Source organism: Rhinopithecus bieti, unplaced genomic scaffold (assembly GCF_001698545.2).
Source record: "Rhinopithecus bieti isolate Rb0 unplaced genomic scaffold, ASM169854v2 scaffold_10017, whole genome shotgun sequence".
In the NCBI taxonomy this organism is placed as follows: Eukaryota; Metazoa; Chordata; class Mammalia; order Primates; family Cercopithecidae; genus Rhinopithecus; species Rhinopithecus bieti.
The window spans coordinates 120,902-146,744 of record NW_016806314.1 but is presented as its reverse complement, the minus strand read 5'-3'; the positions used below and the strand labels follow the sequence as shown (position 1 = coordinate 146,744).

Genomic DNA, 25,843 nt, shown 5'->3' with positions numbered 1-25,843 from the left:
GCTAGTCAGTCACTAAATGCTGTTCCAACACTCCTGGAACCACAGATGGAAAACCTTAGAAAGCAACCCAGTGGCCGGGCATGGTGGCTTACACCTGTAATCCCAGCACTTTGGGAGGCTGAGGTGGGCGGATCACGAGGTCAGGAGATCAAGACCATCCTGGTTAACACGGTGAAACCCCGTCTCTACAAAATACAAAAAAAAAAAAAAAAAAACTGGGCGTGGTGCTGGGTGCCTGTAGTCCCAGCTACTTGGGAGGCTGAGGCAGGAGAAAGGCGTGAACCCAGGAGGCGGAGCTTCCAGTGAGCCGAGATCGTGCCACTGCACTCCAGCCTGAGTGATAGAGTAAGACTCTACCTTAAAAAAAAAAAAAGAAAGAAAGCAACCCAGTGACCCCTTGCATGTGGACCTGAAGGCAGAGAAAGGAAGGAACCCAATATGTATTGCATTCCCCAGACACAGTATTATCTTATCACATTTAGGCTCCCTCACCACCAGCAAACCTATGAGGCTTTTATAGTCGAAGACATTATCTATTCATAAAAATGAAGTGATTTACCACAGCTCACAAAACCAAAAAAATAAAATCACAAAACTTTTGTGTACAGAAGTGATATATACATAAACACACATAAATGTTCCCCCGTTTCCTTTTACAATGAAAGCAGTCTCCCCCTATCCTTGGGGGATAAGTTCCAAGCCCCTCAATGGATACCTGAAACCTCAGATAGTACCTAATCACATATAGTATACACTATGCTTTTTCTTTTTTCTTTTTTTGAGATGGAGTCTCGCTCTGTCGCCTAGGCTGGAGTGCAATGGCCCAATCTTAGCTCACTGCAACCTCTGCCTCCTGGGTTCAAGCGATTCTCCTGCCTCACCCTCCTGAGTAACTGGGATTACAGGCACCTGCCACCAGGCCTGGCTAATTTTTTGTACTTTTAGTAAAGGCAGGGTTTCACTATGTTGGCCAGGCTGGTCTTGAACTCCTGACCTTGTGATCCGCCCGCCTCAGCCTCGTAAAGTGCTAGGATTACAGGCGTGGCCACCGCACCCAGCCCACACTATGCTTTTTCAATTTGATAACCATGATGGCTACAGAATGTCTAATGGGCAGATAGCAAAGACAGCATGGATATACTGGACAAAGGGATCATTCATGCCCTAGGCAGGACAGAGCAAGACAGTGCAATATTTCATCATGCTACTCAAAACAGTGTGCAATTTAGGCTGGGCGCAGTGACTCATGCCTGTAATCCCAGCACTTTGGGAGGCCAAGGTAGGCGGATCACTTGAGGTCAGAAGTTCGAGACCAGCCTGGCCAACATGGTGAAACTCCATTTCTACTAAAAATACAAAAATTAGGCAGGCATAGCGGTGTGCACCTGTAATCTCAGTTGCTCCAGAAGCAGGAGAATCGTTTGAACCCAGGAGGTGGAGGTTGCAGTGAGCTGAGCTTGTGCCACTGCACTCCATAGGTGACAGAGCTGAGACCTATCTCAAAAAAAAAAAAAAACCGTGGGCGGCCCGAAAGTGAAGCAAAAAAAAAAAAAAAAAAAAAAAAAAAGAGCATATGTAATTTAAAATTTATTAGCTTATTTCTAGAATTTTCTGTTTAGTATTTTCAGATCTAGGGGACCCCAGGTAACTGAAACCTTGGAAAGTGAAACCAAGGATAAGAGGGGACAGTAATTGATCATCAAATTCTGTAAATTGTAGTTCTAAATCTTTCTCCTCATTTCCATCCTTCATGTCATTTTGTCACTCTTAGTGTTATGGACTGAATGTCTATGTCCTCCCAAAATGGGTATGTTGAAGCCCCAACCCTCAGTGTGCTTGTATTTGGAGATGAGGCCTCAGAGGAAGTAATTAAAGTTAAATGATGTCATAAGAGTGAGTTCTGATCCAACAGAATTTGTGTCATTATAAGAAGAGACACCAAAGAGTTTGCACCTCTCTCCCCCGTGCCCAGGCACCAGGGAAAGGCCGCAAGAACACAGAGTGGGAAGGCAGCCCGAGGGGAGAGCTCACATCAGACATCAACCCTGCTGGCACCTTGATCTCAGACTTCTAGTCTCCAGACTGTGAGAACATTAATTTCAATTGTATTTTGTTATGGCAGCCAGAGCAGAATAATACACTTAGTTCAGCCCCATATAATTTACCCAAGCCCTTGCTTGCTTCCTTTCTTTTATAGCTGGTCACTACTATATTTGTTTATTAATTTTTAGACAGCTTTATGAGGTATAATTGATACACAAAAAAATACACTTATTTAATGTATACAATTTGATGAGTTTGGATCCAAAACCTGGTTTCTTTGCCTCATTTACATCTACCCTTCAAACTGAAGCCAGGAATTTTTCTAAAATGCAAATCTAACTTGTTTAAACCCTTTTATGGCTCCCCAGTGCCTATGGTGGTTGTCTCCAACTTACATCCCTTTAAGTAAGAAAAATTTAGATACAGCATGCACAGTATATGTGTATTCCTTAGATTATATATCTATATGTCTACTTCTATACACAAAAGATATTAAAATATATAAAGTTAAACAATAAATGTTTAAAATCTAATGTATTCATGAACAGTCCAGAAAACTTTATTTTTGCTGCATAAAAGCACAAACACACACATAAAAACCCTTTGTTAATTTCCCTTCAGCAAAAGCAACGAGAATGACCATGTCATCTATGGCATACCACCCTGAACACGCCCGATCTCATCTAATCTTGGAAGCTAAGAGGGGTTGGGACTGGTGAGTACTTGGATGGGAGACTGAACATGTCAGATCTAATTACACTGTCATTGATTTTACCTCCAAACGTGGCTGACAATGAACTTGTGTTGGGAGTTGGAAAAACATCAGTTCAGCCATTTTCTTTATGCTCATTTGGGTTCACTATAATCTTCTAGTATAGTCTTCAATCAGAGGTTTCTTTATCGGACTCTTTAAAAGCCATATATCCATTATGACGTTTCATTTAGTTAAAACTAGATCATGTAATCAATAAATCCACTTAACCAGGCACAAGAAAACCACAAAAGCTCACAATTGGCCGAACATAAACGAAGAAGTGAGTCAGTCCACTGTCAACCCCTTAGAAGGGCAGAATGGCTCCTCCTGTCTCAAGATGTTTTGAGTGTAGGCTATCTGACCATCTGATATGGTGATCAAACAAAGACACTTCTGACAATCCACATAGTAAATATCAGTAAAAAATACTTTATGTTCAAAGATTAAAAGTAAGCTCTAATAATTTCTTCAGTTCCCTAAGGAGTCATCAAGCATGAATCCTCTGGCTGATGACAAGAACTTCCTGTTTGCCGTGGAAGGTCTCTTTGAACCCCAATCTGCCACCTATAGCCTCTCCAGCAAATTTCTCTCTCAGCACCAACTCTGCTCTTTCACAACCTTGATCCAGTTTTACTGTATTGCTCACCACGCCCCAAATATTCTGTGCTCACATCCCCTTGTGCACGAACTGCAAGGATGATATTAGATAACACAAGTGAAATCACCTGGCACCTAATAGGTGCTTTTAGTAAACACATGTTGACTTTCACCTCAAGCTAGTTAAACTAAGTGGTTCTACAAAGTTAGCCTGCCGCAAAACCACCTGGAAAACTTGTCATAGCACAGATCATTGTCACTCACCCACCAGAGTTTCTGACTCAATAGTTCTAATGTGGGCCTGAGAAGTTGCATTTCTAACAAATTCCAAGGTGATGTTGATGCCATGGGTCTGAGAATCAGTAAACTAAACGACTCATATAGCTTCTCCTATTTCTAACGATCTCTGAATCCTTAATGCCTTTAATAGAGAGCAAATGACCAAAATGAACTTTTATCCCTATATAATATTTGACATTATCATGAAGGGAAATATGAACTCTATAATACCTCAGATGCACAGTGTAGAGAAAAGAGCACATACTTTTGAATCAGATCTTCTTGAAATCCCACTTTATAGCAGTGTCATTGACCTAAGGCAAGTTAACTAATCTCTGAGTCTGAGTTTCTTATTCGGCAAAACAGGAGAGTATTAAAGTAGTACCTACTTCATAGTGTTAATTGTGAGATAATATATATGGGAAATAATTTGTAAAAAGAAAAGTACTATACACAGACTGCCCCAATAAGACATATGCATAATGTATTAATGTACATTTAACACATAGAATAGAAAGATAATAAATAATACATGTTTTGGCTGGGCGTAGTGGCTCATGCCTGTAATCCCAGCACTTTGGGAGACCGACACGGGTGGATCACCTGAGTCAGGAGTTCAAGATCAGCCTGGCCAACATGGTGAAACCCCATCTCTGCTAAAAATACAAAAATTAGCCAGGCATGGTGGCACACGCCTATAATTGCAGCTACTCAGGGGGCTGAGGCAGGAGAATCTATTGAACCTGAGAGGAAGAAGTTGCAATGAGCCAAGATAGTGCCACTGCACTCCAGCCCAGGCTACAGAGTGAGACTCGGTCTCAAAAAAAATAAAATAAAATAATAATAATACATGTTTTGAATTCTTTAAATCACAAATTTTCAAACTTTCCAATCCAGATACTAATTCATTTTTGAAAACTATATGATCTACATGTTGCTATATCATCTAAAATATGTACATAATTTATTAGTACTACTGGTAGACACTAATAATAGTAGTAGCTGTGGCAGCCAGCTTCCAAGATGGTCCCCAATGATACTTTCCTCCCAATATCCACACTTTTGTGTAGTTTCTTCCCATGCTGAATCAGTGACCAATAGAAAGCTGTAAGGCTAAGGCTAACTCACAAGGGACATTGCCACTTCCTGTGGCCTTTTACATCTCTCACTCTGGGAAAAGCCAGCTGCTACACAAATAAAGACACTTAAGCAGCTCTGTGAAGACACTCTAAAAGGCCAAATGGGAAAGAAGTAAGGCCTCCTGCCAACAGCTAGCACCAGACATGTGAGTGTGCAGCCTTAAGATCCTCCAGCCCCAGGCTAGGCGCGGTGACTCACGCCTTTAATCCCAGCACTTTGGAAGGCCGAGGCGGGTGGATCACGAGGTCAGGAGTTCGAGACCAGCCTGGCCAACATGGAGAAACCCTATCTCTACTAAAAATACAAAAATTAGCTGGGCATGGTGGCGGGTGCCTGTTAGTCCCAGCTACTCGGGAAGCTGAGGCAGGAGAATCGCTTGAACCCGGGAGGTGGAGGTTGCAGTGAGCCGAGATCATGTCACTGCACTCTAGCCTGGGCAACAGAGCAAGACTGCGTCTTAAAACAAACAAAAAAAAAGATCCTCCAGCCCCAGTCTATGTTTCAGATGATTGCAACCCAAGCCAACAGCTGGCTACACCTCATAAGAGGCCCCAAGCCACTCCCAAATGCTTGATCCACAGAAACTATAAGATAATGAATTATTATTGTTGTTTGACACTACAAATTTATTTATTTATTTATTTATCTATCTATCTATCTATCTATCTATCTATTTATTTGAGATGGAGTCTTGCTCCGTTGCCCAGGCTGGAGTGCAGTGGCATGATCATGGCTCACCACAGCCTCGACTTCCTGGGATCAAGCAATCCTTTCACCTCAGCCTCCCAAGTAACTGGGACTACAGGCGCCCACCACCATGCTCAGCTAATTTGTTTTATTTTTTGTAGAGATGAGGTCTCACAATGTTGCCCAGTCCGGAACTATGAACTTATAAAGTGTTTTGTTATAGGACAGTAGATAACTGATACTGTAGCTAACATTTAGTGTGCACTTACAATGTTCCAGGAACTATGCCAAGGAACTAAGGACCCAACAGCCTTATGATGCAGATGCTATTACAATCCCCAAAGAAGAAAGGGTGCCCCAGAGAAGTTAAGCCATTCAGTCAAGTTCCATGACTAGTAAGTGGCAGAAGCAGAATTTGAACCCAAGTCTCTAACTCCAAGCCCCAGTTTCTTGGTCACTCATTTAGACAAGCCAACATAAAACCTCCTGCATAGTTAAACAGAGAAGCAACTGAACCCCTGGAGGAGAGCAAACTTGTATAAAGCTAGCAGAGGGTAGCCCAGGGGCCACACCTGAAACAGCATTAACGCCTGATGCTGCAAGCCCCAGAAGTTCCAAGCTGGCCCCACCTCCCAGCCCTTATATTGTCAGGCCAGCCGCCTCTCAGGAAAATCCTGCCCAAGATTCCCAGGACTCACCCAGATCTGTAGTTTCACCCGCTTCTCGTGACGGTAGACCGTCTTCACCTTGAAGTCGATGCCCACGGTGCTAACGAAGGCCGGGGTGAACGTGTCATCAGCATAGCGGAAGAGGAAGGAGGTCTTGCCAACACTGCTGTTGCCAATGATAAGCAGTTTAAACATGTAGTCAAAATTCTGGTCAGAGGCGTCTTTGACTCCAGTTTTACCATCCGTCACTGAAGCCATCTGCAAGAGAGACCTAGGGTCACTCAGGAACAGACCTTCAGTGTCACCTTGAGTCACCAACCTTCTAATGGTCACCCCACCATTCACGCACTCACTCCTTACTCCAGCAGCACTGAGGAAATGCACACTACTCAGAATCACTCCATCACTACACCTGCCCCAAATGTTGTCTCAGCACTAGGGTGGAACCCAGCTCCTCCCATTCATTCCTTCAGCAAATATTTACTGAGCACATTGATCTGGGGCAAGCCCTGTGCTGGTCATGGGACTTACAAATATGAGTCAGACATGGTGCCTGACCTCTAGGTGGACAAAGACTAGAATAAAAGGTGGGTCAACACAGAGTAACAAAGCAGTAGATAAGTGATAAGACAGAGGAGTCCTGGCTGAGGAAGTCCATGAGAAGCATCTTACTGAGCCTGGAGGCCCGGTGATCAAGGAAAGGCTCCTGGAGGAAGCAGCTCCTGAGCTATTTTGGAGAAAGAAAAAAAAAAAAAAAAAAAGCCAAGAACAGCAAACGCATGCGCATCCAAGGAAAGACTCAGTAAAGAGCTATCACTCTCTTGCTTTAAAAACTTTTATGACTCAGGAGGCTGAGGTGGGAGGATCACTTGAGCCCAGGAGTTCAACGCTGTGGGGAGCCATGATCATGCCACTGAATGCCAGCCTGGGCAGCAGAGCAAGACCTCATCTCTAAAAAATAAAATAAATAAAAAATAGAAACTTTCATGGCTTCCCACAGCTCTAAAGATCAAGTCCAAACTGTTCAACTTGACAAATAACCAACTAACCAAAGAGCCAACTCTCTAAGCTTTATCTTCCTATACCCCTTCTCTTCACCAACCTGTGCTTCCCTTAGATCTAATTACACACTTTACGCCAAATAAGCCACATTATTTCTTGCCTTTGTCCCTTTATACATGTATTCCTTCTGCCTAGAATTCTCTTCTCCTCCTAACAAACTCCTACCCATCATTGGAGGTCCAGGTCAAGTGCCAGCTTCCTTGTGCATGGCAGAGGCAGGCACTCCTGCCCCTGTGCTCTCAGAACACTGTAACAGCCCTTATATCACTTCAGCACTGTTGGAATGAGCAGCTGGGCCTTAATGGACTTCATTCCTAGATATCTGGTTTCTAGGAAAGCACGAATCCTAGCACATAATAAACACTCAGGAAATGTGTGCTGAATTCATCACAGTCACTTCATCACTCTGGGGCTCAATCTCCTCATCTGGAAAATGGGGAGAACAATTTCCACCCTGCTCTTCTCACAGGGCTATCACAGGACTCAAACGAGATAACAATGGATGAAACCATTATCAACTGGTAAATTCCACACAGGTGTGAACATATGTCCTTATTATTCCAAAGCCTTCAAAGCCTAGGTCCTTTATTTGTTCACTCATTCATTCATTCATTCATTCAGCAAATATTTAATACATGCCAGACCTTTCCTGAGACCCCAGCCTTCTCAGTTCTGTCACCATCTGCTTTCCTAGAACACCCAAATCTGAACTCCATAATTCAGCACTTGGTCACATGGTCTTCTTTAAGTCTTTAATTGCTTCTCCTATGTCTTGGAAGCCTCAGGTACCCTGCTTCTCCACCTGAAATCTCCCCTTATGCTCAGCACAAGGGTACCCAGATTTGCTGGATGAACAGTCAGAGGAGGGTGGGAGGACAGCATTCAAGTGTGATGGTGTCTGGGTTTTCATTCTTGTTAGGAATTCCTGCTTTTTTCCCCAAGGGAAAATAAAGGGCGTGAGCTGGTGGGTGTGGCTCTTTGGGCCTCTCAGGTGAGCTGTAAGGATAAGGAGCTGATTAATGTAGGTTTAAAGCTCTCTTGAAGAAAAGTTAGACAAATATGTAAGGTTGTTAGCAGCCTTTTAATAAAAGTTCCTTGCATATGTCACCACTGGACTCCCGTGGTCTCTGTTCTTTCTTCCCTTTGCTCCCAGCTCTCAATCCTTATCTGAGACTCTAAGTTCCATCCCTGTATCAATCTGTCCCATGACAAGACTCACTAGGCAAGTGTGGAACATGCCCAGGACACTTGGAGACCGAGGCACAGCACTTACATGGAGGAAGAAAGTGAGGTTGGAAAGGAGGGTGCCATTGGCTGCTTAGACCATCTCACAGCCTTAACTTTTCAGCTTTTCATGGTACTAGGTGCAAAGGCTGTTGCAAGAACTTGCCATGCAAAGGCATCATGCTTTTTTTTTTTTTTGAGATGGAGTCTTGCTCTTTTGCCCAGACTGGAGTGCAGTGGCGCAATCTCGGCTCACTGCAACCTCTGCCCCCCGAGTTCAAGCGATTCTCCTGCCTCAGCCTCCCAAGTAGCTGGGATTACAGGCATCCACCACCATACCTGGTTAATTTTTGTATTTTTAATAGAGACAGGGTTTTGCCATGTTGACCAGGCTGGTTTGAACTCCTAACCTCAGGTGATCCACCTGCCTCGGCCTCCCAAAGTGCTAGGATTACAGGTGTGAGCCACCACTCCTGGCCACATTATGCTTTTTCTACATTAAAACAAGGGATGTAACCACAACAACCTCACACCACTCTGCTGTTTGCCAGTCATCTTTCTTTGTGCACAAGAGAAAATTCCTACTATGAATGTATTCATTATAAAAAAGTTGAAAATTATACGAAAATGTGAAAAAGAGAATTTAAAATTAACTGACAACTGGCCAGGCACGGTGGCTCAGGCCTGTAATCCCAGCACTTTGGGAGGCCGAGGTGGGCAAATCACGAGGTCAAGAGATTGAGACCATCCTGGCTAACACAGTGAAACCCCATCTCTAGAAAAATACAAAAAATTGGCCGGGTGTGGTGGTGGGTGCCTGTAGTCCCAGCTACTTGGGAGGCTGAGGCAGGAAAATGGCGTGAACATGGGAGGCAGAACTTGTAGTGAGCTGAGATCCATGCCACTGCACTCCAGCCTGGGCGACAGAGCGAGATACCACCCCCCAAAAAAAAAAAATTAACTGACATCCCATCCACTCAGAAACTATGGCTGTTAACATTTTAGTGTATGTCCTTCAATATTTTTTCATACAAGAGTGCCACCTAAGGCCAGGTGCAGTGGCTCACACTTGCAATCCCAGCACTTTGGGAGGCCCAAGTGGGAGGATGGCTTCAGGCCAGGAGTTCAAGACCAGCCTGGGCAACATAGGGAGACCCCATTTCTACAAAAAGTAAAAAATTAGCCAGGTGTGGAGGCACACATCTATAATCCCAGCTGCTTGGGATGCTGAGGCAGGAGTATTATTTGAACCCAGAAATTTGAAGCTGCAGTAAGCCATGATTGCGTCACTGCACTCCTGCTTGGGCAACAGAGCAAGACTGTCTCTACCAAAAAAAAAAAAAACCTCCTCTCTCCAGTCCACGCCTCCAAGATGACAAAGAAAAGAAGGAACAACAGTCGTGCCAAAAAAGGCCCGCAACCACGTGCAGCCTATTCACTGCATGAACTGTGCCCAATGTGTGCCCAAGGACAAGGCCATTAAGAAATTCGTCATTCGAAACATAGTGGAGGCCACAGCAGTCAGGGACATTTCTGAAGCAAGTGTCTTTGATGCCTATGTGCTTCCCAAGCAGTATGTGAAGCTACATTACTGTGTGAGTTGTGCAATTCACAGCAAAGTAGTCAGGAATTGGCCTCGTGAAGCCCGCAAGGACCAAACACCCCCACCCTGATTTAGACCTGCGGGTGCTGCCCCACGGCTCCCACCAAAGCCCATGGAAGGAGCTGCGTCCTTAAAGACTGAAGATGGACTATTCTCTGGACAAAACTAAAATGGAAATTGTACTTAAAAAACAGGCCATCTATGTTAATATTATATTTTATTTGTTAATTTAAAAAGTAATACACACTTATGGAAAATAATTCAAGCATATCCTATTTGCAAGTATTACCTTTTTTACCAGCTGTAGTTTCTTATTTTATTTTATTTTTTGAGACAGGGTCTCACTCTGTCACCCAGGCTGGAGTGCAATGGCGCTATCTTGGCTTACTAGTCTTGACCTCCTGGGCTCAAGTGATCCTCTTACCTCAGCTTCCCAAGTAGCTGGGACTACAGGCATGTGCCACCATGCCCAGCTAATTTTTATACTTTTTGTAGAGATGGGGTTTCACCATGTTGTCCAGGCTGGCCTCAAACTGGGATCAAGTGATCTGCCCTCCATGGCCTCCCAAAGTGCTAGCATTACAGGCAAGAGCCACCGCACCTAGCTGCATTATTTTCTTAATTCCTGGCATGAAATACAAGTAATATGAAACCTAAAGGTTTAAACTGAAAAGTAAGTCTTGCTTCCATCTTTGATTCCTGATCCAGCTCCCCTCCCCAGAGGCATACATGTTATCAATTTATATATCCTTCAGAGATAGCCTTTGCATATATAAGCAAAGAGATCTATTTATACTATTTATATACAAATAGCATACCATGCATTTTAGTCTATACCTTCTATGCATATTGTAATAGCTGATATTGTACGCACAGAAGGTATAGACTAGAATATATGTTATTATTTAGCAAATCACTTAAATTTTAAAAGTACAATCATGAACCGCATAACAACGTTTCAGTCAGTGACAGACCACATGTACAATGGTGGTCCCATAAGATTATAATGGAGCTGAAAAATTCCTATTGCCTAGTGACATAGTAGCCATGGTAACGTTGTAGCACAACATATTACTCACATGTTTGTGTTGACACTGGTGTAAACAAACCTACTACATTGCCAGTTGTATAAAAGTACAGCACATACTATTATGTTCAATACATAATACTTGATATTGATAATAAATGACTATGTTACTGGTTTCTATATTTACTTACCACACTTTTATTGTTATTTTAGAGTGTACTTTTTCTACTTAATTTTTTTTTTAAAGTTAACAGTAAAACAGCCTCAGGCAGGTCCTTCAGAAAGTATTCCAGAAGAAGACATTGCCATAAGAGATGACAGCTCCATGCCTATTATTGCCCCTGAAGACTTTCCAGTGGGACAAGATGTGGAAATGGAAGGCAGTGATATTGATGCTCCTGGACCCTGTGTAGGCCTAAGCTCACGTGTGTATTTGTGTCTTCCTTTTTAACAAAATAATTTCAAACATAACTGTTAAAACTAAGGAAGAAAATAAAGAAAGAAAAGTCCAGGTTCAGTGGCTCATGCCTGTAATTCCAACACTTTGGGAGGCCAAGGTGGGAGAATCGCTCAAGCCAAGGAGTTTGAGGCTGCAGTGACCCATGATTGCACCACTGCATTCCAATCCAGGTGACACAGTGAGCCTTCATCTCAAAAAAGCCCATACAATGTATTTGTACTTTAAGCTAAGTGTTATTACAGAAGAGTCTATGGCTGGGCATGGTGGCTCAGGCCTGTAATCCCAGACTTTGGGAGGCTGAGGCAGGCAGATCACTTGAGGTCAGGAGTTCAAGACCAGCCTAGCCAACATGGTGAAACCCCATCTCTACCAAAAATACAAAAATTAGCCAGGCGTGGTGGTGTGTACCTGTAATCTCAGCTACTCAGGAGGCTGAGGCACAAGAATTGCTTGAACTCGAGAGGTGGAGGTTGCAGTGAGCAGAGATCCACTGTACTCCAGCCTGGGTGACAGAGCAAGACTCAATCTCAAAAATAAATAAATAAATGAGTCTAAAAGGTTTTAAACATTTTTTAAGTTTATAAAGTTTAAAAGTTGTGGTAAGCCAAAGTTAATTTATTATTGAAGAAAAATATTTTTAAATAAATTTAGTGTAGCTTAAGTGTATAGTGTTATAAAGTCTCCTATAGTGCATGGTAATGTCCTAGGCCTTCACATTCACTCACCACTCACTCACTGACTCCCCCAGAGCAACTGCTGGCCCTGCAAGCTCCATTCATGGTAAATGTCCTCTACAGGTGTACCACTTTTTATATCATACCATATTATGACTGGGTGCAGTGGTTCACACCTGTAATCCCAGCACTTTGGGAGGCTGAGGCGGGTGGATCACTTGAGGTCAGGAGATAGAGACCAGCCTGGCCAACATGATGAAACTCCATCTCTACTAAAAATACAAAAAATTAGCCGGGCATGGTGGCAGATGCCTGTAATCCCAGCTATTCAGGAAGCTGAGGTTGCAGTGAGCTGAGACTGCACCACTGTACTCCAGCTTGGGTGACAGAGCCAGACTCAGTCTCAAAAGAAAAAAAAACACCACATTTTTACTGTACCTTTTCTATGTTTAGATGTGTTTAGATACACAGATACTTACCACTGTGTTATAATTGCCTGCTGTATTCAATACAGTAACTTGCTGTACAGGTTTGTAGCCTAGGAGTTATAGGCCATCTATTCCATATAGACTATGTGTGGAGTAAGCTATACCGTATACCATATAGATTTGTGTAAGTATACTCTATGATGTTCATACAACTATGAAATCGCCTAATGACACATTTTTCAGAACATACCCTTGTCATTAGCAATGCATGACTGGACTTAAATAATTCCGAAAGTACCACAAATGTATGAGATTTTGAGACCAGGCGCAGTGGCTCAGCCCCGTAATCCCAGCACTTTGGGAGGCCCAGGCAGGCGGATCACTTGAGCTCAGGAGTTTGAGATCAGCCTGGCGAACATGGTGAAATCCAGTCTTTACTAAAAATACAAAAATTAGCCAGGCGTGGTGGCGCACACCTGTAATTCCAGCTACTCAGGAGACTGAAGGACAAGAATCGCCTTGAACCCAGGAGGCGGAGGCTGCAATGAGTCAAGATCACACAATTACACTCCAGTCTGGGCGACAGAGTAAGAAACTGTCTCAAAAAAAAAAAAAAAAAAGAAAGTATGGGCTGGGCGCAGTGGCTCACGCCTGTAATCCCAGCACTTTGAGAGGCCAAGGCGGCGAATCACGAGGTCAGGAGTTCGAGACCAGCATGGCCAACATGGTGAAACCCCGTCTCTACTAAAAATACAAAAATTAGCTGGGCGTGGTGGTGGCTGCCTGTAATCCCAGCTACTCTGGAGGCTGAGGCAGGAGAATCACTTGAACCTGGGAAGCAAAGGTTACAGTGAGCTGAGACCGTGCCACTGCACTTCAGCCTGGGCAACAATGGAGATTCTCTTAAAAAAAAAAAAAGTATGAATGAGACTTTGAAAACTCTAAAAAAAAATAATAATTTCAGTTGAGTACGTTATATTCCATCCTATAGATGCATAAGATCGATTCTTTTTTTTTGTTTTTTTTTTTGAGAAGGAGGTCTCACTTCTGTCACCACACTGGCTGGAGTGCCAATGACTGCAATCGCCATCTTGGCTCCTGGCAACTCCACCTCCTGCGGTTCTCAAGCAATTCTCCTGCCTCAGCCTCCACGGTAGCTGGAGACTACAGGGTGGCTTACCATCACACCCGGCTAATTTTGTATTTTTTAGTAAGAGAGCAGGATTTCACCTATGTTGGCCAGCCAGATCAATTCTTTAAGTATTGTCACTTTTCTTTAGGAAGTTGCTCTTAGTTGTTTTCTACTCTTTAATTATTATAAATTACAACTACCGTGTTTCTTTACATAAATTTTTGTGTACATTTTCCTAAATTATTCCTTGCGATTCTTGAGGTCGGATTGCTGGTCAAAGACGTCACTTTACTAAAAACATAATTTGGATCTTTACCCACAATCTTCATATCCTTTATTCTTATTCTATCCTCTAAATAAAGCTGGGAAATAAGCTGGAAAGCAGGGATGTTATTTCCATTTGATCAAGGAAGGAAATTGGAATAGTGAGAAATTAAAAGGGATTGCCCAAATTCTCAAGCAGGCTGAACAGCCAAGATAGGACTTAGTTACCCTGGCGGTTTATGAAAAAGTTTAAAATCAATGCTCGACCCTCAGATGAATTATTAGTAAGTCATCGGGTATTCCCTCTCTAAAGCCCACAGCACTTTACCTTAAAATAGAGAAGAATACACCCTACTTCACAGAGCTGGTACAAATAGAGATGAGTAGTACTTGATACACTAACAATCTGAACGTTCTTGCGCCAAGGGATGGTACTGAACATATTTATTTCACTGTCGTCTTTAAGGTCACTCTGCAGGCAAATCTTGTTGCAACTGCACCCCTCTCCGCTGAATCTGTGGCTCCATTATTTGGGGCACTGTTTTACAATTACACTGTTTGGCTCCCTCTTCGGTTCAAGGGGCGGGTTTTATCCATTTAGGGGGTTACTTGCTTGGTCAACGCTAGACTATAGTAAATCGCTCTAGGAAGGGCGTTTCAGAACACACTATAGATGCATTTTTCAATTTGCCAGACTATAGTGTAAATGCTCGATATTGGTCTTCATGCGATTTTTCTGATGTAGCCCAGCTTCACACCTTAAACTGCTACAATTAGAAGGGAACTTGGCAAGTAGCAGCTTTGTATGGTAACAAGAAGCCCTCGCGCCTACTGGGCTCCGGAGCTTCCACAGTCTAACTCAATGCCTGTAAACGTTGGCCAGGACCTACTTAAGGGGATTCCCTCATGCCTCAGTGTCCTCATCTAAGCAATATATACCCTACTTTCACACCCGGTCGCTCTGTAATTTTGAATAGAGAAAGTGTATGTGCTGCAGAAAAGATACATTGTAGCCTTGTGTAGAATCAGGATGAGAAATTTGTCTGCCTTTATTGGCGATGGACTGCCAACGATATGAGACGGGTAGGGAGTGATGCAACAGGTAAGAAAATTGTTTCAGTATCCTTGATCTAGGGCCTCCTGTTAGTGGCGGGGTTAAGAAAAAAAGAGAAAAAAAAAGAAAAAAAGAGCTCTGCAAAGACAAGTGATTGTCCAAGCTCACACCGCAATGCCTCAGTTGGAGGGCGTCGCAGTGAATGGAACTTCTCGTTAGCCTAATGGCTTCCAGGTTTGACAGGATTAAGGAAAATGAAAACCACAACAATTTTAGAGTGAATAAAGAAGCATCCTGGCTGGGCATGGTGGCTCATACCTATAATCCCAACACTTTGGGAGGCCAAAGTGGGAAAATCACTTGAGGCCAGGAGTTCAAAACCAGGCTGGGAAACAGTGAGATTCCATTTCTACAATTTTTTTTTTTGAGACAATCTCGCTCTGTTGCCCAGGCTGGAATGCAGTGGCACGATCTAGGCTCACTGCAAGCTCCACCTCCTGGGTTCACACCATTCTCCTGCCTCAGCCTCCTGAGTAGCTGGGACTACAGGCGTCTGCCACCACGCCCAGCTAATTTTTTATAGTTTTAGTAGAGACAGGGTTTCACTGTGTTAGCCAGGATGGTCTCAATCTCCTGACCTTGTGATCCACCCACCTCGGCCTCCCAAAGTGCTGGGATCACAGGCATGAGCCACCACACCCAGCCAAAAAAAATTTTAAATTAGCTGGATGTGGTAGTGTGTACCTGTAGTCCTCAGTACTTGGGAGGCTGAGGCAGGAAAATCACTTGAGTCCAGGGGTTCGAGGTTACAGTGAGCTATGATTGCACCACTGTATCCCAGCCTGGGTGACAGCGTGAGACCCTATCTCTAAAAATAAAAATTAAAAAAAGAAGCATCCCCAACATCCTGAGTGTCTTGCTACCATACTATACTTGCCATACCACACTGTCAGCATCTGCTTATGCACAGGCAGCATGGCTTTCCCAGTAGGTGGTGTGAGGAGAATGGGGAGAGGCAGAGAGCTGAGTTCAGTTGGAAGGCTCATTCAGATGGAAGCCCCCAAGGGGATCTTCTTAGGAGGGGGCAGCCAGGGACTACTTAGACATTTGGAAGACAGGCAAAAAGCATCCCAGCAGGCAGCCGCCTGAGGCAGATCTAAGCAGACAGGTCACTGTACAGTGGTGCGTGCAGAATTGCATTTGTAAGATAAGCATCAATCAAATCTTTCCTCTATTTTGTGACAGTCACATAAAATGATAGAGCTATCTCCGTGACAAGCAATACAGATGAAGGCCCAGGGACCAACTGGGAAGTCGTCCCTGTCCCAGGCTGGGGGAAAGAAATGGCTCCTCAAAGGGTGGCTGTGAAAAACAAATAACCCTTTCAGTCTGATAGGTGGCAGAAATAAGCACCTAAGGAAGAAGCCAACTTCAGCCAGGAAAGAGCAGGGGAAGAGGAGGAGAGAGCCCTAAAATCCAGCGAGAAGAGATCAGCTCAATAAATGGAGTGAAGGAATGAATGAAGGAACTTACCTTTGTTGGAAAGAACATGAGTCTGAGTCCAAGCGACCTGGCATTTAAAAGATAAGCCCTGGCTCTTTCAGTGGTCCTGTAAACTTAGACAAATCACACTCCTGGCCTCAGTTTACTCATCTATAAAAGGAGTTCATAAAATGGCTTCCTGGCAAAACTGTTACAAGAATTACAACCTGTATATGGGAGGGTGTTTTATTAACCCCTTAATTTTTTTGTTTGTTTGTCTCTGTGCTTCATAGTTTCTTCTAGCAAGTCATCCTGAGTAGTGGAAGTAGTTTGGAGTTCCAAATCAAACAAACTAGATTCAGTTTCCAGGTCTATCATTTATTACCTATGAGACTTTGGGAAGAAATTTTACAAGATTAAGACAGTTTCTTCATTCATAAAACAATTGTTGGGAAAATTATAGGTAATGTGGGTAATACATCTAGAATAGTACAGTAATTTCTTGGTATAGGCAAGGGATTGACTCCAGGACCTCCACATATACCGAAATTCATGCCTACTCAAGAACCACAGTTGGCCCAGTGGAACTCACCTAGACTAAAAGTTGGTCCTCTGAATATACAGACTTCGCCTCCCTTCACTACTGTATTTTCTTCTCTTTTTCTTCTTTTTTAAGAGATGGGTGTCACATCCTGTTTCCCAGGATGGAGTACAGTGGCCTGATCATAACTCACTGTAGCTTCAAGTTCCTGGGCTCAAGCGATCCTCCTACCTCAGCCTTACAGGTTCGAGCCACTGCGCTTGACCCACCATGGTATTTTTTTTTTTTTAATCAGTGTTTGGTTGAAAAAGAAAATTGGGTATAAGTGGACTTGCACAGTTCAAACCCATGCTGTTCAAAGGTCAACTGTATATGCAATATAGCAGGGGCTCAATAAATGTAATTCCCTGTCTTCCTACTTGGAGCATTTCAGTGAGAATAAGGAGGGAGTTGGGCAAATGTGGACCTCATCCTCCTCCTTTAAGCCACACTCTCCTTTTCTAATTCAATCTGTCTTTAGACTATTCCCCACTGCTAACCCATCACCACCTTTTCATTGTTTTCCCAGGTATCTTAGAACCACATATCATATCAGTTACCATTTATTGAGCACCTACTAAATGTCAAGCATTCTACAAGATGCTTTCAATGCATTCCATCTTGCACACAACAGATGCTTGATATTCATTTCCTTCCTCCTCCAGATTGGAAAGAGATAGCCATGGGTGTGTCCACTGACAGAACAGAGGCACACCTGCAGAATAACATCAGTGTCCTCTCTCTTTGTACAGTATTTTACAGTTTACAAAGTTCTTTTCACCCACATTATCCTATTTGATTCTCACAACAATTCTTGGAAATGGATGAAGAAATTGAGGCAGGAGCACCACCACAGCCCAATTATTCATTCAATCAACATTCAGTAAGCACCTACTATGTACCAGGCCCTATGCTATATTTTGGGGAGATGGAGAGACTCTAGGAGCTTCAAGCTCAGAGGGGAAACCTATTTAAAGATTTTCTATAGGTTACTGATGCCTCCCTTCATGTCATAATCTTTAAGAAACTGAAGATTTATTTCTTGGACTGGAGATGCTTTTAGATTTTTGCCTTTTCCCATTCGGTTTCCTCTGATAGGAACACACTTTCCTCCACTGCTAGCTAAATCCTTCATGACCAGGAAGCCTTCTCCAACCCACCCACCTTCCCAAGAATGCCTCTTCTCTGGCTCCCACAGCACCAGGGCTTTCCACTTCTATATATAGGGACTTTCACGGCTTCCATTGTCTTCCTCTGTTTATAGGCGCAGAACAGGTGGGCACCCACCTGTGCGCGCGCACACACACACACACACACACACCCTCTCCTTTTACTATCTCCCACCCCTTTCCATCTGGATTCCAGGAAGCTGGGGGAAGAGGGCCCATATTGTTGTGTTTGTTTTTTTTTGTTTGTTTGTTTGTGTGTGTGTGTTTTGAGAGCCCATCTTTCTCCCACCCCCTCCATACCTCTCTTAGCTTCCAAAGGCTGCTGCCCTGCCCTCCCCAAAGTTCCTTCCATGCTGGCACTACGAAACAGAGTTGAATGACTTTTTCTGTCCACGATTCTCTTGTTTTCTGTGATCCCTGGTGCCCATATAACAAAGTCCAGTGCCTGGGTCCCCTCCTTGGACTCCTGAGTGGGCAAGACACCGCTAGTGCCTGGGCTCCACTTCAATCCCCATTATCTTTCCATCCTTACACCACAACCCACACCTGGCCTCCTCTCCAGCCTGACCCAGCGCTCCACCACCCTATCTATACCCTCCAGGTTCTCTCACGATTCCTCCACTCGCAGCCGCCAGACCCTACTCTATTCCAGAGCCTCCTCCCCACTCCTGACCAGAATATAGGCCCCTGTGTCCATTTCCAAGGCCACTTCCCTCTGTCTCCACCAGCTCCCTGCCCCCTTCCTCTGCAGTGGGGTAGACCCAGCCTGGCCTCTCACCCTTCCATTCTCCCAGGCTTCCCGCCCCCAAGCCCCACCCCTCGCCTTCCATCTACAGTTATCCCCCACGCCGGTCCCCAGCTGGGCTCCACCTCCGACCCCAGCTATCCCTACCCACATCCCCCATAAATGACCCTTTTTCGACCAGACACTGCCCTGCTGCCCTTCCCCATTTCAGCTATCCATACCCACATCCCCCACCCCCTAACCCTCTCCCGACCAGGGCACCAGAGATGCTCCCCAGCTGCCCAGCGACCCTTTCCCTCGGCACCTCAGTCCCCTCCAGCTTCAAACGACCCCCGCCCAGCCAGTCCCCTCCCCTCAGCTCCTCACCTCCACGCGTCCCCCCGCGCCCCCGCTCTAGCGCCCCTCAATCCTCTCCCTCAGCGCCCCGTTCCCTGCCCCTCGGCTGCCCTGTACCCCCTTTCCGCACAGCCCCTCTCCGCCCTCCTCGCAGTTCCCTCGCCCCCACGCCCCCGTTTCCCCCCGCAATCCCTCGCTGCCCTCCAGTTGCCCCCATCTCTCCTCCCAGCCCCAGCGCCGTCTTTCTTGCTCCCCTCCCGCCCTTGGAGTTCCCCGGCTGCCCCACGGTTCGGGAGACCCCTCGGCGCTCCCTCCCTAGGCGAGCCCCACCTCTGCCGCCGCGGAGCCCCCTCCCTCGCTCCTCCCCCGGGTCCCCTCCGCTGCCCCGTGCTCCTTCTCGGCGCCCGCTCTCGGTGCCCAGCGCCGCGCGCCGGGGATCGGTCCCCGATCTTCCGCGGGCGGGCTGCCCGGGCCGCGCCCCTTACCGCGGACTCCTAGTGCGGGACGACGGGTTCGCTCCGGTAAGGTCGGCGGGACAGTAGGGCCTGGCGGCGGGAGGGAGCGGAGGGGGCCGGGGCAGGGCTCTGAGGGGCGCTGCGGGCGGGGCGGGTCCGGTCCTGTCTTCACAGTGGCGCCTGAGGGCTGAGGCTCCAGCTCCAGCACTGCTCTTCTCCGGCCGCATCCAGGCCCCGCCTAGGGGCGGAGTCTGTGTTCGCCCCGCCCCGGCCCTCAACGCCTGGCAGGTGTAAGGAATCCGAGGTTACTTAGGACCTCCAGGTCCCCCCTATCTGGGTGACTATCGTGATTTATCTTAATTGTCATGCCTCGTTCCATTGACTGAACTTACTAGGGTAATTAGAGAGCTTTGATGATACTGGAGCTAATGATGGGTAACAGTTTTGCCATTTCCAAACTGCTTTCTGGTCCGTTCTATCGCTCCGTCTTCACAAAAGCTCAGGGAGGGAGGCTGACTACAAGCGGAAACGAAGCCAGAAACCTGGACGCTGTCCTCTACCCTATCTGTGCTTCCTTCACACCCCACATCCCACCGCCTTAGCATATCCCTGCCCTGCCTTTGTGTCTCCATTGCCCTTGTTCTGACTCCGGCATCATCACTTGTTGCTTGGACTAATGCAACAGCTTCCTAATTCCTGCCTTCACTCTCCAGTTCATCCTATAAAACCAAGAGGTGGTGTCAGCATGGCCATTTCCCCCCTTGTACAAAAATTATTTCTCCTGTGCTCTCCAGTCATACCACCTTCCACCCCTCCTCATCACTGACACCCAATTACTCCTTATGCATTAAAGATTGCAGCCCCTGGCTCATGGTCATCCTCACTAGCCCCTGTTCTGTGCCATACTCCTGGTGACTTCAGTAGCTATGAGATTTCCTGGTCCCACTCATTCTGAGTCAGATACCAAAATCATTTTAACACAAGCCTGAGCAACCCTTTAAAAAATGTCACCATGTTACCATCAATCTTGTTTAAGAAAACTCTTGGCCGGGCCCAGTGGCTCACGCCTGTAATCCCAGCACTTTGCGAGGCCGAGGTGGGCAGATCATTAGAGGTCAGGAGTTCGAGACCAATCCGGCCAACATGGTGAAACTCTGACTCTACTAAAAATACAAAAATTAGCCAGCCAGGCATGGTGGCCCATGCCTGTAGTCTCAGCTACTCGGGAGGCTGAGGCAGGAGAACTACTTGAACCCGGGAGGCAGAAGTTGCAGTAAGCCAAGATCACTGTACTCCAGCAGTGCACTCCAGCCTGGGAAACAGAGCCAGTCTCTGTCAAAAAACAACAAACAAATGAAAATCTCTCAATGGTTTCCCATTACCAGGAGGCTGTCAACAGGAGTAGGAAAATGTTCTTGCCTGGCCCGGCCCTAGAAAGTCCCACTTCCACCAGAGGAGGCAGATACAGGAGGTAATTAACGCCCCACCCTCAAATCCTGATGTGGACTTCCAGTCTTCCTGAGGTCACAGGAGCCAGCTGACAGCTTGGTCTAGAATCGTCTTTCCTCACACTTCTCCCCCGTCTCAGATCTTAGAGGTCTGAGTCAAATACCAAAACCATTCTCCCCCCAAGTTCCATTATGACCCTGTCTACAGTGTACATCTCCAGCCTAGGAACCACCCAAGCTGACAGCTCCTCTGCTTGTCTGACCTCTGTCTCAGACGCTTACTCTTCTGAGCTTCTTGCCAAGCCCTTTCACTCACACTGCCCACCACACTGCCAGCCCTTTCCTCTGTGCCTTCTAGAATCCTGTTCTTTTGTCAACAAATTCTCCTATACTCTCTACTTCTTCAGAGTACTCAGATGACTTCTTTGCCTGAGCATCCTCCAGGTACTGCCTCCTTTGCTGTCCTCTGCTAGAAGGCTTCCCACTTTTCCACTCCCCATATACTATAAAACCAGGATGTGGGGTCGGCTTGGCCATTTCCACCCTTACACAAAAATTCTTTCTCCTGTACTCTCCAGCCATACCCACCTCAACCCCTCCTCATCACTGACACCTAATTGCTTCTTATGCATTAAAGATTGCAGCCCCTGGCTCATGGTCATCCTCACTAGCCCCTGTCCTGCCATCCTCCTGGTGACTTCAGTAGCTATGGGAGTTCCTTGTCCCTCAGTCCTTGGCCTCCACATCACCTTGGCCACCAGCTCCCATGGTCACTCTTGAGCTCTTAATCACCCACTGCTGGTACCTCTGTAATAGCAAAATCAAACATGCTACACTGAACTGCTCCCTCACTCCCTTTCTCCCACAAGGCCCTACTTTCCTCATTTCAAAATAGATGAGATGATAATGATTATTCTGTCTTCCCAGGAATAATGAGATAGCATATACAGCCATCCTTTTAAAGTTGTGAGACAATATGAGAACAGATGGTATTGCTTTTATGTAGTCTCAGTTCTTCTGGTTGCTTTCTCCTTCTCCCTCCCCTGAAAGGTGGTGTAGTAAATTAGAAAGGGCACACACAGGCTTGGGGCCAGGCAGACCTGGTCTTCAGTCCTTGCTTACTGTGTGATCTTATGCCAATTACCTCATTTCTCTCGCACGCACACCTGTTCCTCATTTGTAGAAAGAGCAATAATAAGATCTGCTTCTCAGAGTTGTTGGGAAGATCAAATGAGAACACGAGCTACTGCAGAGGCTGAGGACTTGATAGAGTGCTAGGCACACAGTAAGCATTCGATAAACAGGAAACACTGTGCTTCGTGTAACAGAAAAAAAAGTGCTATTTTTAAACCACAACACTCTTCCAGGAATAACAGATCCCAATGCACAGAAGGTCCTTTTGTCCTGCTTGGGGCCTCAATTGATCAGTGTGAATATGTAACTTTGGGAGAAGAATTTGCTTTCTATGTTTAAAAAGGGGATAGGAGTAGGTGGGGCGTGATGGCTCATGCCTGCAATCCCAGCACTTTGGGATCACCTGAGGCCAGGAGTTCGAGACCAGCCTGGCCAACATGGTAAAACTCTCTCTCCACTAAAAATACAAAAATTAGCCGGGCGTGGTGGTGGGTGCCTGTACTCCCAGCTACTCGGGAGTCTGAGGCAGGAGAATCACTTGAACCTGGGAGGCAGAGGGTTCAGTGAGCCTAGATTGCGCTACTGCACTCCAGCCTAGGTGACAGTGTAAGACTCCATCACAAAAAAATTAGGGATAGCGGGAGGCGGAGGTTGCAGTGAGCCGAGATTGCACCATTACACTTCAGCCCTGGCAATAAGAGTGAAACTCCACCTCAAAAAAAAAAAAAAAAAAAGGTTGGGTGTGGGAGGGTTGGGGGGAGGAGAATTTGGAATTCACTTGACAAAATGAGAGGGCAAGTTAATAGAGAGAGATTGGAGGGGAAAAGGAAAAAGATGAGTAAGAAAATCAATGTAAGGATAGGTGCTACATAGGTAAAAAGTCAGAAGAAACTCTCCCATGGTATGTTGGCAAGAGAGTTTCAGCAGTGGAATGCCTAAAATGGGATGAGTTGTTTGTTACACATAGGACGTGACCATCCTATGTGACTCTCAAGGCTTCAGGAAGGGGTATTACACCCAGGAATGCTTTTTGAGAGAGGGGAATTGTGAGAGTGCATGAGTAGGGAGTTGAGCAATGTACTTTGTTAGGTCTCAATTGAAAAAGGAGACTGGAAGCAGAGGTAACTGTGAGACCACAAGCCCTTGTGGAACTTGCAAAAACTTGTGTAGAACTTTGCACTTACATGAGTCGGGAAATGTGAATATTGAGGTTCAAGCCCATTGCATTTGGATCTTAAAGAGGCAGAAAAGCAGCCAGAGTGGCTCACACCTGTAATCCCAGCACTTTGGGAGGCCAAGGTGGGCAGATCACCTGAGGTGAGGAGTTTGAGACCAGCCTGGCCAACATTGCGAAACCCCGTCTCTACTAAAAATACAAAAAAATTATCCGGCGTGGTGGTAGGTGCCTGTAAATCCCAGATACTTGGGAGGCTGAGGCAGGAGAATCACTTGAACCCACGAGGCAGAGGTTGCAGTAAACCAAGATGGCACCACTGCACTCTAGCCTGGGTAACAGAGTCAGACTTGGTCTCAAAAAAAAAAAAATGAGGCAGAGAGGCCACATCTGACATTTGGGTTGTATCATTTATGCCCCCGTAAGCTACCTTCTTATTGACCAAGGTAACCACCTGAGGGAAGAACAACACAAATCAAATTATACTGGACTGTCTTCACTTCCAGATCCAAATGCCCAAGTAAGAATGGCAAGGAAAATAAAATTCTTTTTTTGAGATGGAGTTTTGCTCTTGTTGCCCAGGCGGGAATGCAATGGTGCGATCTCGGCTCACTGCAACCTCTGCCTCCTGGGTTCAAATGATTCTGTTGCCTCAGCCTCCTGAGTAGCTGGGATTACAGGCATGCATCATCACACCTGGCTAATTTTGTACTTTTAGTAGAGACGGGGTTTCTCCATGTTGGTCAGGCTGGTCCCAAACTCCTGACCTCAGGTGATCTGCCCACCTCAGCCTCCCAAAGTGCTGGGATTACAGGTGTAAGCCACTGTACCCGGCCTCTGAATGAAGACAAAATTCTACCTTTTGTCTTGGCTCAGATTAGTTAACAATTATATTCATTGAATCCTTAAATTACACTAAGATTTTTGCATCTTTTATCTCATTTAACCCTCAATATAATTATGCAAGTTATAGATTATCATCCCTTTTTCATAGACAAGGCAAGATAATTGAGAAAGTTTAAGTGACTTGCCCAAGGTCATACAACTGGTAAGTGGCAGAGCCAGATAGCAGGTCTGTCTGACTCCAAGACCAGGGGTTTTTTTTTTTTTTTTTTTTTTTTTTTTTTGAGACGGAGTCTCGCTCCGTCGCCGGGGCTGGAGTGCAGTGGCCGGATCTCAGCTCACTGCAAGCTCCGCCTCCCGGGTTTACGCCATTCTCCTGCCTCAGCCTCCCGTAGCTGGGACTACAGGCGCCCGCCACCTCGCCCGGCTAGTTTTTTGTATTTTTTAGTAGAGACGAGGTTTCACAGTGTTAGCCAGGATGGTCTCGATCTCCTGACCTCGTGATCCGCCCGTCTCGGCCTCCCAAAGTGCTGGGATTACAGGCTTGAGCCACCGCGCCCGGCCGACCAGGGCATTTTCTACTAGACTCTAGAATTATATTTTGATTGCCCAGTAAACACCATTGTGATTAAGAGTCCTGCAAGGGCAAGGCGGCACCTGCCTGTAGTCCCAGCTACTCGGGAGGCTGAGGTGGGCGGATGATTTCAGCTATTCTGGGCTATAGTGGGTTATGCAGATCAGGTGTTCTCACTAAGTTCAGCATCAATATGGTGAATTCCCGGTAGTGTGGGACTACCAGGTTGCCCGAGGAGGGGTGAACCAGCCAAGGTCAGAAACAGCAGGTCAGAACTTCTGTGCTGGTCATGGAGGTATGCAGTAGTGGGATCATGCCTGTGAATAACCACTGTACTCCAGCCGGGGCAACACAGACAGACCCTGTCTCTATGTTTAAAAAATAAATAGGCCAAGCCTGTAATCCCAGCACTTTGGGAGGCCGAGACGGGCGGATCACGAGGTCAGGAGATCGAGGACCATCCTGGCTAACATGGTGAAAACTCCCGTCTCTTACTAAAAAATACAAATAAATAAATATATAATAAAATAATAAATAAATAGGCCGCGGGGCTCCCCCCCCCCCCCCCCCCCCCCCCCCCCCCCCCCTCGCCTGTAATCCCAGGCACTTTGGGAGGCCGAGGCGGGTGGATCACGAGGCAGAGACTCGAGGACCATCCTGCGCTTAACAAGTGAAACCCCATCTCTACTAAAAATACAAAATTAGCAGGCGTGGTGGCAGGCGCCGTAGTCCAGTCTACTTGGGAGGCTGAGGGCAGGAGAACAGCGTGAACCCGGGAGGTGGAGCTTGCAGTCAGCTGAGATTGCA

The 25,843-nt window shown here is 45.8% G+C and overlaps 1 protein-coding gene and 1 pseudogene across 3 annotated transcripts in view; one reads left to right on the top strand and one right to left on the bottom strand.

The window, feature by feature from the left end:
- RAB3B (RAB3B, member RAS oncogene family) overlaps positions 1-20,116 on the bottom strand; it is a 78,814-nt gene extending 58,698 nt beyond the window's left edge. The window contains exons 1-2 of one of the 3 annotated variants that reach the window (XM_017875411.1): positions 19,894-20,116; positions 6,199-6,426 (exon numbers count right to left, since the gene is read on the bottom strand). In XM_017875411.1, coding sequence (XP_017730900.1) covers positions 6,199-6,426 — 228 coding nt within the window. In that variant the 5' untranslated portion in view covers positions 19,894-20,116. Of the gene's footprint in view, positions 1-6,198; positions 6,427-6,521; positions 6,591-19,738; positions 19,758-19,893 lie in introns of those variants that run through there. The other 2 variants (XM_017875413.1, XM_017875412.1) reach the window with 2 other exon arrangements.
- On the top strand, positions 9,827-10,226 carry LOC108531811 (40S ribosomal protein S26-like; annotated as a pseudogene).
- Positions 20,117-25,843: the final 5,727 nt, after the last annotated feature.